Raw genomic sequence first — 12,830 nt, 5'->3', positions numbered from 1 at the left:
ATTGATGCATGTTTGAAATTTGTTGTGTCCTTCAAGGCATGATAAGTGGCTATCCACCGGTGCTGCCACCTTTGCAGGGCCCAGTTGATGGCATTGTTAGCATGGGCAGCATGCAGCCACTTCACCCAGGGGTGCCACCACCCCACCAACTCCCGCCAGGTATGCCAGGCATCCCAGGCATCCCACCACCCGGTAAGAGCCTCATCCTCATTCCCTCTTTATTTCATTGTCATGTACTTGGTTTAACCCATTGTTACAGGAGTTCTCTGCAGCTTGGTCCTGGCTTTGGTTTGTGAGCACCGGCACTGCTGAATATGAGGGGTGTGCAAAACACTGACACAACTGCATGTCCCCGAAGCCCTCAGGGAAGGGGCACCGGAGAAATGTGGTGCTGCTCCAGCAGGAGTTTTGTCCCTGCCAAAATAACCTTGATGATCGTGCTTGAGTTTATCAGAAGTGTGAAAAGCTGAAGTCAGCCTGTTCATATCCTTATGACATTTGAACAGCATCTCTGCACTCATCCTTTTCTTATTTGAAGTGGACTTATAAATGAAATTTATTGTTCTCATTCCTTACCAAAGTCTTTTTCAGTGTGTTTATATCAGACTGCACTGAAATGAGCCTGGTCATGTAAGACTCCTTGGCCACTGGGGTGTTGATGTGTTACTGTAAAACAGTGTTCAGATTAAAGCTTGCTGATAGAACAGTGGCTGGAAACATGTAGGGACAAGATGAATTAGTATTCTCTGTGGCCAAATTTTGAACTAATTTTTGAGAGCATTTCTGCTGCATTTGCTGTAATTTTGCCACGCTTTTGATGAAAAGTGAGGCTTAAATGAAACAAATGTTTTGCCAGTGTTAATGCCATTAACGTCCCAGTTAAGGGGAAAAACATTCATCTGCCCTCTGATCCTGTTTCCTGCTGATTCATTTTTTACCTCTGATAACTCATGTGCCTGTGAAAAAGATGTGCCATCCCTCTGTTCAGCAGTAAACAAGCTGTGGACAAAATGGTCTCATTTGCCTCCCCCTACCCCATTGCAACTGTGTTTATCAGAAGCTCTGTTAAGAGTTTTATCTGTATGTGAATCATTTGAGTTGGGGAGTTTTTGTTTGCTTGCCTGGTGTTTATGAAACCCATCAGCATTACACTGCAGCTTGGCTGGAGTGCAGAGTCCCTGCCATGGCGCCTAGAGGGAGCAGGACAGCAGCAGTGCAGAGACACTGAGCACACATCAGCCAAACGGGTGGGAGGTGAATCCAGGACAGTGCCTCCCTCTGAAGGGCTGTTCCCACTGCGTGGGATGGATGTTTCTGTTTAAAACCGACAGGATGGATTGGCAACGAGGAGTGGAGGACCACACGTGAAGTGGTGCTGAGCTGGGCACAGCTGGCTAAGGGTGAAGCTGTGCTCTGATGCTGGGAAGGGGAAGGTGCCCTCCTCCCTTCCCTCTGGACTAAAAATAATTCCACAGCTTGTGTTACCAACGTTTTCCCCAACTTCTGACATACTCTTGGTACAGATGCATTTAAAATGGGAGCTGTGATCAAATGGAAAGTGGATTTGAAAAATGCTTTAGTGAATGAAATCCAGTGGCACATCTTTTGATCACTGATACAGAAATCATGCATTTAATTCATGTACATTAAACTCTCAGGCAGAGCACAGTTAGTCTGCAGCTTTTCCAATGAATGAACACGAGAAGTGGCACAAACAGAACGAAGAGCAGCAGCACACATAACTTCCATTTTTTTCAGACCAGAGCATCTGTCTGTATAACGTCAGGAGCTGCAGGATTCTCATTTAGATCTGTACATTTTTGTATGTAAGACTGACACAGTTGTGCTGCACTCTGTGCAGCAGGGAGAAGTCCCAATATGCTTGAGAAAAATAGCTTTTATTTTTTTGACATTGATTTCAAATATTCATTTTTCTGTATTTAAGGCTATTGAAGCTTAACCTGCAAGTTGCATTTTGCATTAGAGAGATCGAAAAGGCTTGAATTTCATCCTGCTCTGAACATATTTTACAAAACTGAACACAAGGAAATATAAAGTGTTGCTAAAGCAGATCAGCATTTCATTTCTTAAAGGAAAGGACTTCAGGAAGATCCTGTCAAGCCAAAGGTGTATATTATGAATGAAAAGATGCAGATAGGCAATCACTAAGTAACATGAAAAAAACCTGAAAAATAAAATGTATTCACTTTGCATTTCTCTAATTCAAATAATTCAACAGGCCACATATCAGTGTTTGGTAGTTGTCATGCTGGCTTTTTTTTCATTCAGAAACTTGTGAAGTTTTTTATCAGGGGTGAGGGGAATATTTGAATACTGTACATCTGCTTAAAATAACTTAGGAGTGATATGAAAGTATAAATTCTTACTATAGAAGACCAAAGAGGTTTTTGTCACTGCTCTGAAGTAAGACTAATTATTTTATATTTTGGAATATAGGTGTTATAGGCCAAAATGTGTCCCCCATGGTAGGCACTCCAGCACCAGGAGCAAGTCCTTTTGGACAGCAGGTGAGTAATTTTTGCATTATTTATGAGGCTCTAAGGCTCAGAATCAGCATTTGAGCAATACCCCAGTTCAGACATGTATAGATGCATATAAGCTTTCTCAGGCAGAACAGAAATTAAATGTTCTGATATGTTTAGAACCAGTTAGTATCTCACACTCAGAGAGTTATGTCTGTATTTGATGGTTGAATTGTTGTTACACTCAGGAGGTTTGTCCAGTGAGGTAACTTCAGTTATCAAGGCCGTGTTTTGTCTTAATTTTCTACTAAATTGAGTCATTTCAGCATACTGTGAAACTGCTGATAATTTAGGTTTTGTGTGCTTTGTAACTCAGAGAGGACACTGCCCATTTTATCAGCTGTTGATGAGTAGGGAAAAAATACTCATATTCCACAAACTGATGAAGCAGATGTTCATTGGCAGTTCCAAATTTGTGAGTTTGGGTAACTGTGATGATCTGATGTTTCTTCTCAGTGATTAATGCAGATTAACCATTCAGAACATTTCCAATTCTATTGACTAGATTTTGGCATTATAAAGAGAAATGTGGTTTTGGCTTGGTAAAGAAAAGGGAGGGAGAGTGACTATGCACAGGCAGATAGGGGTAGGAATGGGAGGGGAGTGGTTTTAAACCAAAGGAGGAGAGATTTAGGTTAGATGCTGGGAAGAAGTTATTTATTTAGAGGCAGTGACACAGAGGTTGCCCAGAGAAGCTGTGGCTGACCCACCCCTGGAGTTGTTCAAGGCCAGGTTGGATGGGGCTTGGAGTGACCTGGTCTAGTGGAAGGTGTCCCTGCACATGGCAGGGGTTTGGAATGAGATGAGCTTTAAGGCCTCTTTCAACCCAAACCATTCTGTGATTCTGTGAGTACCAGGAGTTAAGTGGTAAAGTGCTGATGTCATGACATTGAGTTATTCCAGACCATGGGATGTCTGTACTAAGAGTTCTCAGTACTGCTGCTTAATCACAGTGGTAGGAATTCTTCTGTGTGACTGGGAATTTTCCTGCCTGAGATTTTTGTTTGACAGTGATTCTGTGGAAATAACCCAGTTGTCCAAGGACCCGTGTCAGTTTTAGATGGATTAGATGTTCTAGAGTTAAATTTTGCACTTCACAGACCACGGTATTTCAGATGAAATTGGAGAAAACATGAAATAAAAAGGAGATAAAAGGTGTAATTAAGATTAGAAGAGATATGGTGATGATAAGCAGAGTATATTTACATAAATCAGAAATATAAACACTATCTGTTGAGTATGAACGGTTGGTTTGCACTTCCTCTCTCTGTGCATCTCCTGGCCAAAGTGGGCGTCTCCAGGGAAATTTTCTCAGGCTTTTGCACATACTCTCAGTTTAAACTCCATTGCTTGAGGGTGGCCCGGGGCTGGGGTGTGAGCTGTGGGGTGTGACCCCTGGCTGGCTTTGCCTTTCAGATCGGGATCCTGGGCCCGCCGGGCCAGCAGGCGCCCCCGCCGTACCCCGGGCAGAGCCCTGCCAGCCAGCCCGTGATGCAGCAGCCCAGCACCCCCATGTTTGTCTCCCCTCCACCAAAGACACAGAGGCTCCTCCATTCTGAAGCCTACCTGAAATACATTGAGGGGCTCAGTGCTGAGTCAAACAGTATCAGCAAGTGGGACCAGACTCTTGCAGGTAAGGCTTTGGGTTCTTCGTAACCCATTATTTTTGCTTTTATAGAAAATGAGAAATAAATCTGCTGTTTGCTTTTTACAATATATACATGCAATTAATTCCTGATCACACATCAACAGACTGAGAATGTATATGTTATCCACGGGCAGATTCCACCAGTGTTGTATAAACCTAAGAATCAATGGTATGGGCTTAAATACTAAGAGCAAAAGTAGAGTATCTGTTGGATCCCAGTAACCTGGGGTTTTCAAGCTTTCTGTGCTTTCTCACGCTGAACCCCTGGAAAACACTGGGTTTGACCTGAGCCCTTGAAGAAGGCTTCTAAATCTCAGTGATGAAGTTAAAATGACGGGTGTGTAGTTAAATAGAAGTGTGTGCTTTCACATGATTAAGGGTTTTAAATTTGAGGTTTTTATAGTATAGTAGTAGGTATGGGACAAGATGGAGGATTTTGGGTGATGTCTTTCAGTGCTCATCTCCTTCTTCATGGGTTTCAGGTAGTGGTTTCTGGTTGGTCAGTCAGTGTCACACTGAGGGTCATGGGAATTTGGTTATTGGGTTGAAAGGATAAATAATATAATGTAATAATAATATAGGTCAATTCTCTGTTGGACTGTTTAGCTCTAAGAGACCTTGTAGCAGCTGGATCTTCCTTGATTTTCCTCTCTTCTAGCACCTAGCTAGAAGTGCTGTAGTGCTAGAAGTGCTCTGTACTTGTGATAAGATTTAATAACCAGCCAAGCCCGAACATGAGAAAATCCATTTCCTTCATGTGTTTTTTCCATCCTGGCTCTGAGTGAAAGCAGAAGAGACCGAGACAAATCACTGATTACGCGGTGCAAACTCCCACTGCTGTTACAAGTATCTTATATGGTAGAGTTACATTTGCCTTTTCCAAGGCTAAGCCAGGAGGTAACCTGCCCGTTTCTTGGCTTCTGCAGCACGGAGGCGAGACGTGCACTTGTCCAAGGAGCAGGAGAGCCGCCTGCCCTCGCACTGGCTGAAGAGCAAAGGGGCTCACACCACCATGGCCGACGCGCTGTGGCGCCTGCGGGACCTGATGCTGCGGGACACGCTCAACATCCGCCAGGCCTACAACCTGGAGAACGTGTAGGCACACAGCACTCCTGCCCGGCAGCTCACGGGACTATGGCTGGTTTAGTCACTCGGTGGGAAGAGAGAACCAACAATAATTTGTATTGCATTTTACTGTACATTGCAAGACCATTTTTATATAAGGACACTTTTAATAAGCATATTTCACTTTTTGTTATATTAAGTTGACTTTATCAAATACACGGATTTTTTGCATATGTTTCCTTTGTTTGAACGGCGATTTCATAATTGGTTGAGTGTAGTCAAGGATTCATCTTTCTTATACTTTATTGCTGAGAATCTGATGCCATTGTTTTTATATAAAAAAAAAAAGGAAAACAAAGTATTTACAGATTGATACAGTGGAATGTGAATTAGTCATAGTTTACATCCTATAAGAATGTGTGTACCTGTGCTTGTGTGTGTGCTGGCCACTTCGGGCAGAGCTGCTCGGGTGTGAACAGGGAGGATCTCTTACAAGAAGCTAAAGGTAAGATGTGCTTTGGCACTAAGGAAAATTGGCATTCCAAGTCAACACTGAGGTGGCTGAGTGGGCCACAGCAGCCCTGGAAGTGCTGGTGTGGACGGGACAAGGGTGTCTCGACTGCTCATGTTGTCCAGTCCTGTGCAGTTATTTAACTGTGTAGCCAAGGCCATTGTGATCCTAAATCAGTAACACAGTCCCTGTGCTGGCAGGCCCTTAGAGGGGAAGTGTTTCATCTGCCATGCCCTGTGCTGGGGGTTCTGTGATGTCCCCACACCCAGCAGTGGGGCAGGGAAGCTCTTCCCTGTGCTGGAAGAGGCTCGCAGAACTCAGAACCAGCCCAGGTCCTGGAAGGTAAGTTAGGGGAGAAAAGTGGACTTGTTCTGTTAGTGAAGTAATGTGATTTTTTTTTTTTTTTTAATTCACACATGCTCTGTTCATGATTGGGCATTGTAGGACATTTTTGTATGCTTTCTTTAAGTGTATTCATTAACCTTAGTGAAAGTTTTGCAATGCAAATTTGAGTGAAATTTGATGCTTAAATTAACTTGAAAGTAAAATACTACTGTATGGTATGGTATGTGTAAGGTCAGCATACCCAGTACATTGAAGAAATAGAGTACTTGCATTGCAGCCTTCAAAGGGTTTGGGTTTGTTTTGGTTTTTTTTCTTTTTTTTTTTATCTATGTAAAGTAGATATTGACTCTTCTTGCCAAATTTCGAGGTTGTGGCTGCCTTCTGCTAAAGACTTACCTGTCCTCATAACTAACCAACCTTTTGGACTACAAAGTTACTTGTTTAAAGGTAAATCCTTTCATTTATTTAATTTTGGAAAAAGAATTAATACTTTTGGATTGCTTTAAGTAACTGGGAAAGCTCTATGAATTTGGGAAGTCAGCAGGAATGTGGGCATTGCAGCTCAGCCCAAATGAATTGATTTACTGATACACTTCATATATGCTAGAGATGTTCATCATGTGGAAATGAGTTCTAAAGTCTGTTAGTACAGAACATTTTCATTTCAGTATATTTGACAGAAGGTTAAATTAAATATTTTCCTTCAAATACTGGATATCTTGGGGTTTGTTTTGCTGATGTAATTAATACTCATGAGGGAAGTGACACTTGCAAGTATAAACTGTGATTTAATTTTACTGGCCACTTCTTCTCCCTCTCCTATTGCAATCCTCCAGTCATTGCACAGAATACCCCAGGTAATTACAAATAGGCACTTAAAGACATTTTAGGTCAGATGTGCAATGAATGTGAAGGAAATGGAACAAAACAACATAGAGGGAAAGGACAGTTTTGAACCCTACAAGTAGCACACCCATGGTACAAAAGAAGAAAATTCTTTACTGGCCTTTGTAAATTACCAGTTTTATTTAATAAAGTAGAAATTGCATAGTCTTAGACCACCCTTAAAAAATGCATTTAAGTTACCATAGGTTTTGCAGTTTTTAGCCACAAAGATGGGATGTTGAAGTGAATCAGGCAGCAAAATCCTAGTTTTTGAGCATTTGGAACTATCATGGATTGTACTAATACACCACCAGATTCTTCTACTTCTCAGCATTAACAAAAATTACACCAAAGAACTTGGGATGAATTTTAATTAAATTATTGTTTTATTTATTTTCTTTTGAGGACTGGATGGGACTCCCTTTGGAGCCTGTATAACTCAGATGTTTAATTTATCTGAAGGTCAGTGATGAGCAGATGTGCAGCACTGGCTCTCTCCTGCTGAGCAGCTGAATCCCTCCTTTCACTGCTCTTTCTGGCCCAGGAGCAAGAGATTGGAAGTGCAAACAAAACCTGGCTCTCCCTCAAGGCAGTGCAGAGCACTACCACTAAGCCACTGGGCTGGCCCTGATCAATTATTTTAAGCCTTATTTATTTCAAAATCGTTTCTCTCTATACTGGAGGCATTTCAGTCAATTGCAGTGAAATTTAGGATATAATGGCTACAGTCTAGAATTCAAAACCAGCAAAAGAAACTTTTCTCACTCTGGTTTAAAAAAACAAAAAAACCAACATGTATGTCTGTCTCTTTTTCTCTCTTTGTGGGTGTTTGAGCCCCTCATCTGTTTTTCACTGCCGTTCATTGTACTGGCATAAACAAAACTTTCATATTAAAACAAAAGGATGTGTGGGCAATGGTTGGCTTCTGTGAGAGTGGAAAATAGATAAAACTAGGACAGGTATTTTCATAAACCAGTTGGAGACAACTAAGAATTATTTGTTCTCTTCCTCAGTCCTTCCCTTCCATGAGAAAATTTACTGTTCGTGTAAAAATTCAAAACGTTGATGTTGGTGACTTTTTTTCAGCATATGTTTTTGTACCTGGTTTATCCATGCTTAGCTTTTCATTAGATCTTGTACTCCTGAAGGCTGAGCTGCTAACCAGGTTTATAACATGTATGTACCATCACTTTGTTTACCTGAGTCTTTTTAATTTGAATAAAAATAGTTTGCAAAGTGTTTTGGATTAACCAGGTGTGAGTGTTCCATTAAGACTTCTGTTACGATTTTATTTCAAGTATTTCTGGCTGTTGCTGATCCAGATGTTCTGAAGTCCTTGGATCATGTGTGCTTATGTGTGGATAAAATAACCTTTTTCTGTTGCTCTGTGTATTTTGAGATGTGCCTGTAGGTGGTAAGAACAGTGGTGTTGAAAACTGAACTATAAACGAGCATGAACAGCGAACCTTGAAAAATCTGTGAAGCATTGGGAACCAGCTGAGTGGAGGTGGTAAGATTGTCAGTCCCAGATGCCCCCTTATTAATTGGTTTGAAAATAAACAGCAAACCTTAATTTCATATGGAAGCTAATATGGTTCAGAACTGTCTTCCATGTAGCTGTTTAACAGAAGAAATTAGATGAGTAACATGGAAAAAACATCTTTTACACAACTAAATTAGAACCAAGGATAGAAATTTTGTGTACAAACTGCAAGAAAAATTAAGTGATAGGAACCTCTCAAGGTGCCTGGCACAAAATTTACAGAGAGCTATTTAAGCAGTCAGAGCACAGCATAATTTAATTAACACACATCCATGTTTCCAGCCTGGGGGATAAATGCTGCCTTTCACACAGGCTGCCAGCTTCACAACACTTCTGCCCTTCTGTTGCAGTTGCCCAGAGGAAACGAATCATCCTCTGTATCTTATTTTCTCAGTCTGAGATACTAATGATCAATCAAAAATGTACTTAGCTCCCTCTTGGCTCTAAGTGCACAAAATTGTTGATCCTCTGCTGAATTCCCTGCAGAAGGAAGTGATGTGCTCAGCCCTGGGCTGGCAGGGCTGGAAGTGGAAGCTGTGACCCTGGCTCGCCCCAGCAGCCTGGAACAGCCACACGGTGTTCCCTGAGTGCCGAGCCAAAGGAGAGCTCTTGCTTCCTCCCTGTTCCCTTTGCCACAGCAGATGGATGTGGGAGCTGGAGGATGGGAGGGAGACAGGGATACGAGAGTCAGAGAGTACTGGGGAAGGCAAAGAGCACAGAATGGAGTCAGCAGGAACAGAACTGCAAAGCCAAATGAAGACTTTGGTTGTTGAAGATAGAGTGTAGTTTAAAACTGATGCTAAATCCCCTAGTGTGCTCGGCTGTGGAATGAGCTGGAATTCTGGAATGGGGAATTTCAACTATTCTGATTCCCAGCATTAATGAGAGACTGGCAAAATCTAAAAATGCCAAAGGGTCAGCACCAGCAAACACACTGAGGATTGGAGACTGCAGCTCAGATTTCTAAATGTCAAGCTTCATCTTCTGTCATAACAGATCTGTGTTGCCTGAAGTGGTACTGTGCCAGCTCAGAGGATTTTATTCCTGCAGTGGTCACCAGGATCAGTGACACAAAACTCCCTGACACCAGACATCTTGTGAGTGACTGTAGCCTCTCTCCCTTTCTGTTTGCCTGGCTAGAGACATCCCAGAGGCTTTCTGGATGTGCCTGGTGCTCTCAGCTGCCAATGGGAAACAGTCACTGCAAAACAAGCAGGAGGTCTGAAGTGAGAGCTGGGCTTGGCTCACAAGTGTCTGTGGAACACTGCTACTCCTGCAGGAGCGCTTAAAGGAAGCCACAGGAAGTTTTCACATCAGGCTCCCGAGTCCTGAGAAATAACTAGGGCACAGGGCTCTTGGTTGGAAAAAAAAACATACATTGCAAAGCTTATTTGTTTTTTGAAAACAAGCACAAGAGAGTTTCCAAGGGCTCAAGAAATAAAAATCAGATGGAGCTAAAGCTCAGTAGCTTTCAAAATCTGGCTTTTTTTCTTATTGTTTTATTCTTTACTGTACTGCTACGGTCAGGATTGACTTCAGTGTGATGATTTGTGACTGCAAAAAGCAGCTTGTTCACAAGGGCCATACCTTGGAACTAAAGTCAAAAGTTCTTATTGTGAACTAGAGGCTTTCATCAAGTGATTCACTTGCTGCTCAGTCAAAACATGATTTGATTTTATATTAATTTCTATGATTTTAACCTGTCAGTTTTTATCCCTTGAAAACAAAAGTAGCATTAATCCTCCAGATCAAGTCTTTGGAAGGCACAACATAAAAGGTTCCCCTTTGTTTCAACCTTCACCTTGACCTCTACAGAGCTGCCCCTGTCTCTTCAGTTGATGAAGACTGACAGGAGGCAGCACAGAACACCTGTAAGGGCACCACCTCCCACGGGATTGGCTTTAGGCTGATCTTAAGAATTGGCTTCTTTGTTGCACTTTCAGCCCGACCCCTACCCTCAGAAATTAAGCAATTGTATCAATATAGGATCCTCAAAAATTACAGTGTACCAGACACCAACCTCTGCCACGTTCCTGCTGTCACTGTGCAGGGAGCAAACTGCTGGGACACAGCAGCCAGCCCTGTTTTCCTGCCTTGGGGACAGGATTCCACCCCAGGACTCAAGGGTGACACTGCACATTGCTCTGGTCCCTGTCACACCTGGGCACTCTCCAACCACTGTGGGCTGAGCAAACACTGAGCAGTAAATCTGTGCTCTCAAAATTGTGCCACATTGCAAAGAAAACAAATCAGCTGGCAGAGCAGTTCCTGTAAGTATAAAAGAAACTAACTCAAAATTACAATTTCCATTATGCCGAGATGGATGCACTATGTTTCTTTCCCACTGCTCTTGTCACAAGGGGAGTGTTTCACCAAGCAAACAAATCCAAGAGCCAGACTGTTTACTCAGTTTAGTTTATTTAGAAACACTGAGCAAACATTAAATTAGTGGCAGAGGCCCAAATACAATGAAATTTTCACTTCATTTAAATACAAATATTACAGATATGGAAGAACAAAACTGCCCAAACCCTATGACTGTATTATACAAACGTGTGGATCACAGTTCATCCTGCAGAGCCAACATCTTCCCCCACCATCAACGTGGCAGTGCTGCTGCTTTGGCACTTGCACAGCTGAAGCACTCAGGAGCTCTCTCTTCAAGAGTTTCAGCTAAAATTCCCCTTTCTCCATCTTTGCCTCATACTGTCTTTCAGATCTTTTCCTACGGTAAACATCATCTGCAGAAAAATATGCTTTAGATTAGTTTCCCCAGTGCAAGATGTTGTTAAATACATGAATCCTGTCATCTCTTTTTAAACTTTTCAATCCAAACTTATCTTGCAGATGCTGACTGACATAGGCAGCTGGAAATTCAAGCCAACAGAAATCCTTATTACCACTTAAAATAGCTCATGTTCTCTCTCCCATACAGGCTAAAGTTCTTCCCATCAGTCCCAATGAAATGGTTTTCTAGGAAAACTAAGTATCTAGTGCAAAATAATTGTTTCTTGTATACTTTCCCACGGGGATAATTAAAATTACAAATGCCCTAACGAGCTGAAGAGAGATTAAATAATAGGCATGAAGTCAATGCCTGAGGGCTTCCAGCCTGACTTCAGTATTTTAACCTTTTTTATATAAGCAAAACAGGACTATTCCCATCTCCATGGTCTTCCCAGTCATTCTTCCTGCCTCCCCGTTCCCTAATACCACATGAAGTTGAGCTGATCCTTTCAGTGAAGAACACGAAAATTTCTAGCAGGGTTTATTAAAGGGAGGAATGTCACATTAGAAATAAATGCTTTGACTTATATAAACTAAATTCCATCAGCCAAGTTCCCATAAGCCATTTTCATACTTACTAAGTTGTTAAAGGCACGTTTCAGATGATGCCACACCTCTGTTTAAATGCTGACAAACCTCATGAGTCTTTCTCAATCATTGCAGAATAGTTTGATTTGAGAGGAACCCTAAAGATCTCCTCGTTCCATCCCCCTGCCATGGACAGACACTTTTTGCTAGACCAGTTTTCTCCAGCCTTGGACCCTTCCAGGTGCGGAGCAGCCACAGCTTCTCTGGGCAACCTGTGCCAGGGCCTCAATCCTTAAAGAATTTTTTCCTAATATCCCATCTAAATGTACCCTCTTTCAGCTAAATTTTTATTCAGTACTCTAAACCCAGGCTTTGTGTTTGCTCTCCTGCTGGGGAGGCAGAGCCGGAGGTGCCCCATCCTGCCCGACCAGGAGCAGTGCGTGGCCGCAGGTGCGGGCCGGGGCCGGGCCCCGCTGCGCCCGCGCTGCTGTCACAGGAGCCCGCACTCACAGAAGGTCTCCTTGCCGAAGCGGACGTTGATCATGAACCACTCCATGGCTCCGCCGAGCACGAAGAAGAAAGGCAGGAACCTGTAAAAGCCAAAGCGCCGCTGCCCGGGCACCAACCTCAAAAGCCGCTTCAACCTCTCGCTGACCAGCATGGCCGAGCGGCACCGGCGTCTCCGTCCTTCCCGGGTGGAGGAGAGAACAGAGAAGGGCGTGTGAGAGGCGGGACGGGACGTGCCGCAGTCACACGGTGGCCGCAGCCGGCGGCGGGCGAGGAGAGGCCCTGGCCCGAGCGGGCCCCGTCCCACTTCCCGCACCCATGGCAGCCATGGCGGCCCCTCGGCCCCCGCCGCCCCCTCCCCTCAGGCGGGAACGCGCAGCCAATCAGGGCCGCGTCCGCCGCGCGCGACCCCGCGCCACGCGCCGCTCACCTCCCGCGCGAGGGCTCCGCGCGCGGCCGCACAGAAGG

At 43.5% G+C, this 12,830-nt stretch overlaps 2 protein-coding genes across 24 annotated transcripts in view; one reads left to right on the top strand and one right to left on the bottom strand.

Moving 5' to 3' along the window:
• The window catches only part of PBRM1 (polybromo 1), a 56,362-nt gene extending 48,115 nt beyond the window's left edge, over positions 1 to 8,247 (top strand). For 16 of the 23 annotated variants that reach the window (XM_088171570.1, XM_088171579.1, XM_088171576.1 and 13 more), the window contains 3 exons: positions 2,458 to 2,528; positions 3,960 to 4,176; positions 5,118 to 8,247. In XM_088171570.1, the coding sequence (XP_088027696.1) occupies positions 2,458 to 2,528; positions 3,960 to 4,176; positions 5,118 to 5,290 (461 nt within the window). In that variant the 3' untranslated portion in view covers positions 5,291 to 8,247. Of the gene's footprint in view, positions 1 to 36; positions 193 to 2,457; positions 2,529 to 3,959; positions 4,177 to 5,117 lie in introns of all 23 variants that reach the window. The other 7 variants (XM_088171575.1, XM_088171571.1, XM_014869654.2 and 4 more) reach the window with 1 other exon arrangement.
• Positions 8,248 to 10,941: 2,694 nt separating this feature from the next.
• On the bottom strand, positions 10,942 to 12,661 carry UQCC5 (ubiquinol-cytochrome c reductase complex assembly factor 5). The gene is made up of 2 exons (XM_014869581.2): positions 12,366 to 12,661; positions 10,942 to 11,281 (listed from the first exon to the last, which is right to left on the bottom strand). The coding sequence occupies exons 1-2, from the start codon at positions 12,514 to 12,516 to the stop codon at positions 11,214 to 11,216; spliced, it is 219 nt and encodes a 72-aa protein (XP_014725067.1). The 5' UTR covers positions 12,517 to 12,661; the 3' UTR covers positions 10,942 to 11,213.
• Positions 12,662 to 12,830: the final 169 nt, after the last annotated feature.

This window comes from Sturnus vulgaris, chromosome 11 (genome assembly GCF_052056855.1).
Source record: "Sturnus vulgaris isolate bStuVul1 chromosome 11, bStuVul1.hap1, whole genome shotgun sequence".
NCBI lineage: Eukaryota > Metazoa > Chordata > Aves > Passeriformes > Sturnidae > Sturnus > Sturnus vulgaris.
The sequence above is the reverse complement of the archived record's forward strand: the minus strand, read 5'-3'. Positions and strand labels throughout refer to the sequence as shown.

Bases quoted from the DNA above. Each gene is read 5' to 3' on its own strand.
- UQCC5 (XM_014869581.2), bottom strand. From the start codon at position 12,516: ATGCTGGTCAGCGAGAGGTTGAAGCGGCTTTTGAGGTTGGTGCCCGGG. The intron at 11,282-12,365 runs GTGAGTGCGGGC...ATTTTTCTGCAG, and splicing joins CTTCGGCAAGGAGACCTTCT to ATGATGTTTACCGTAGGAAA.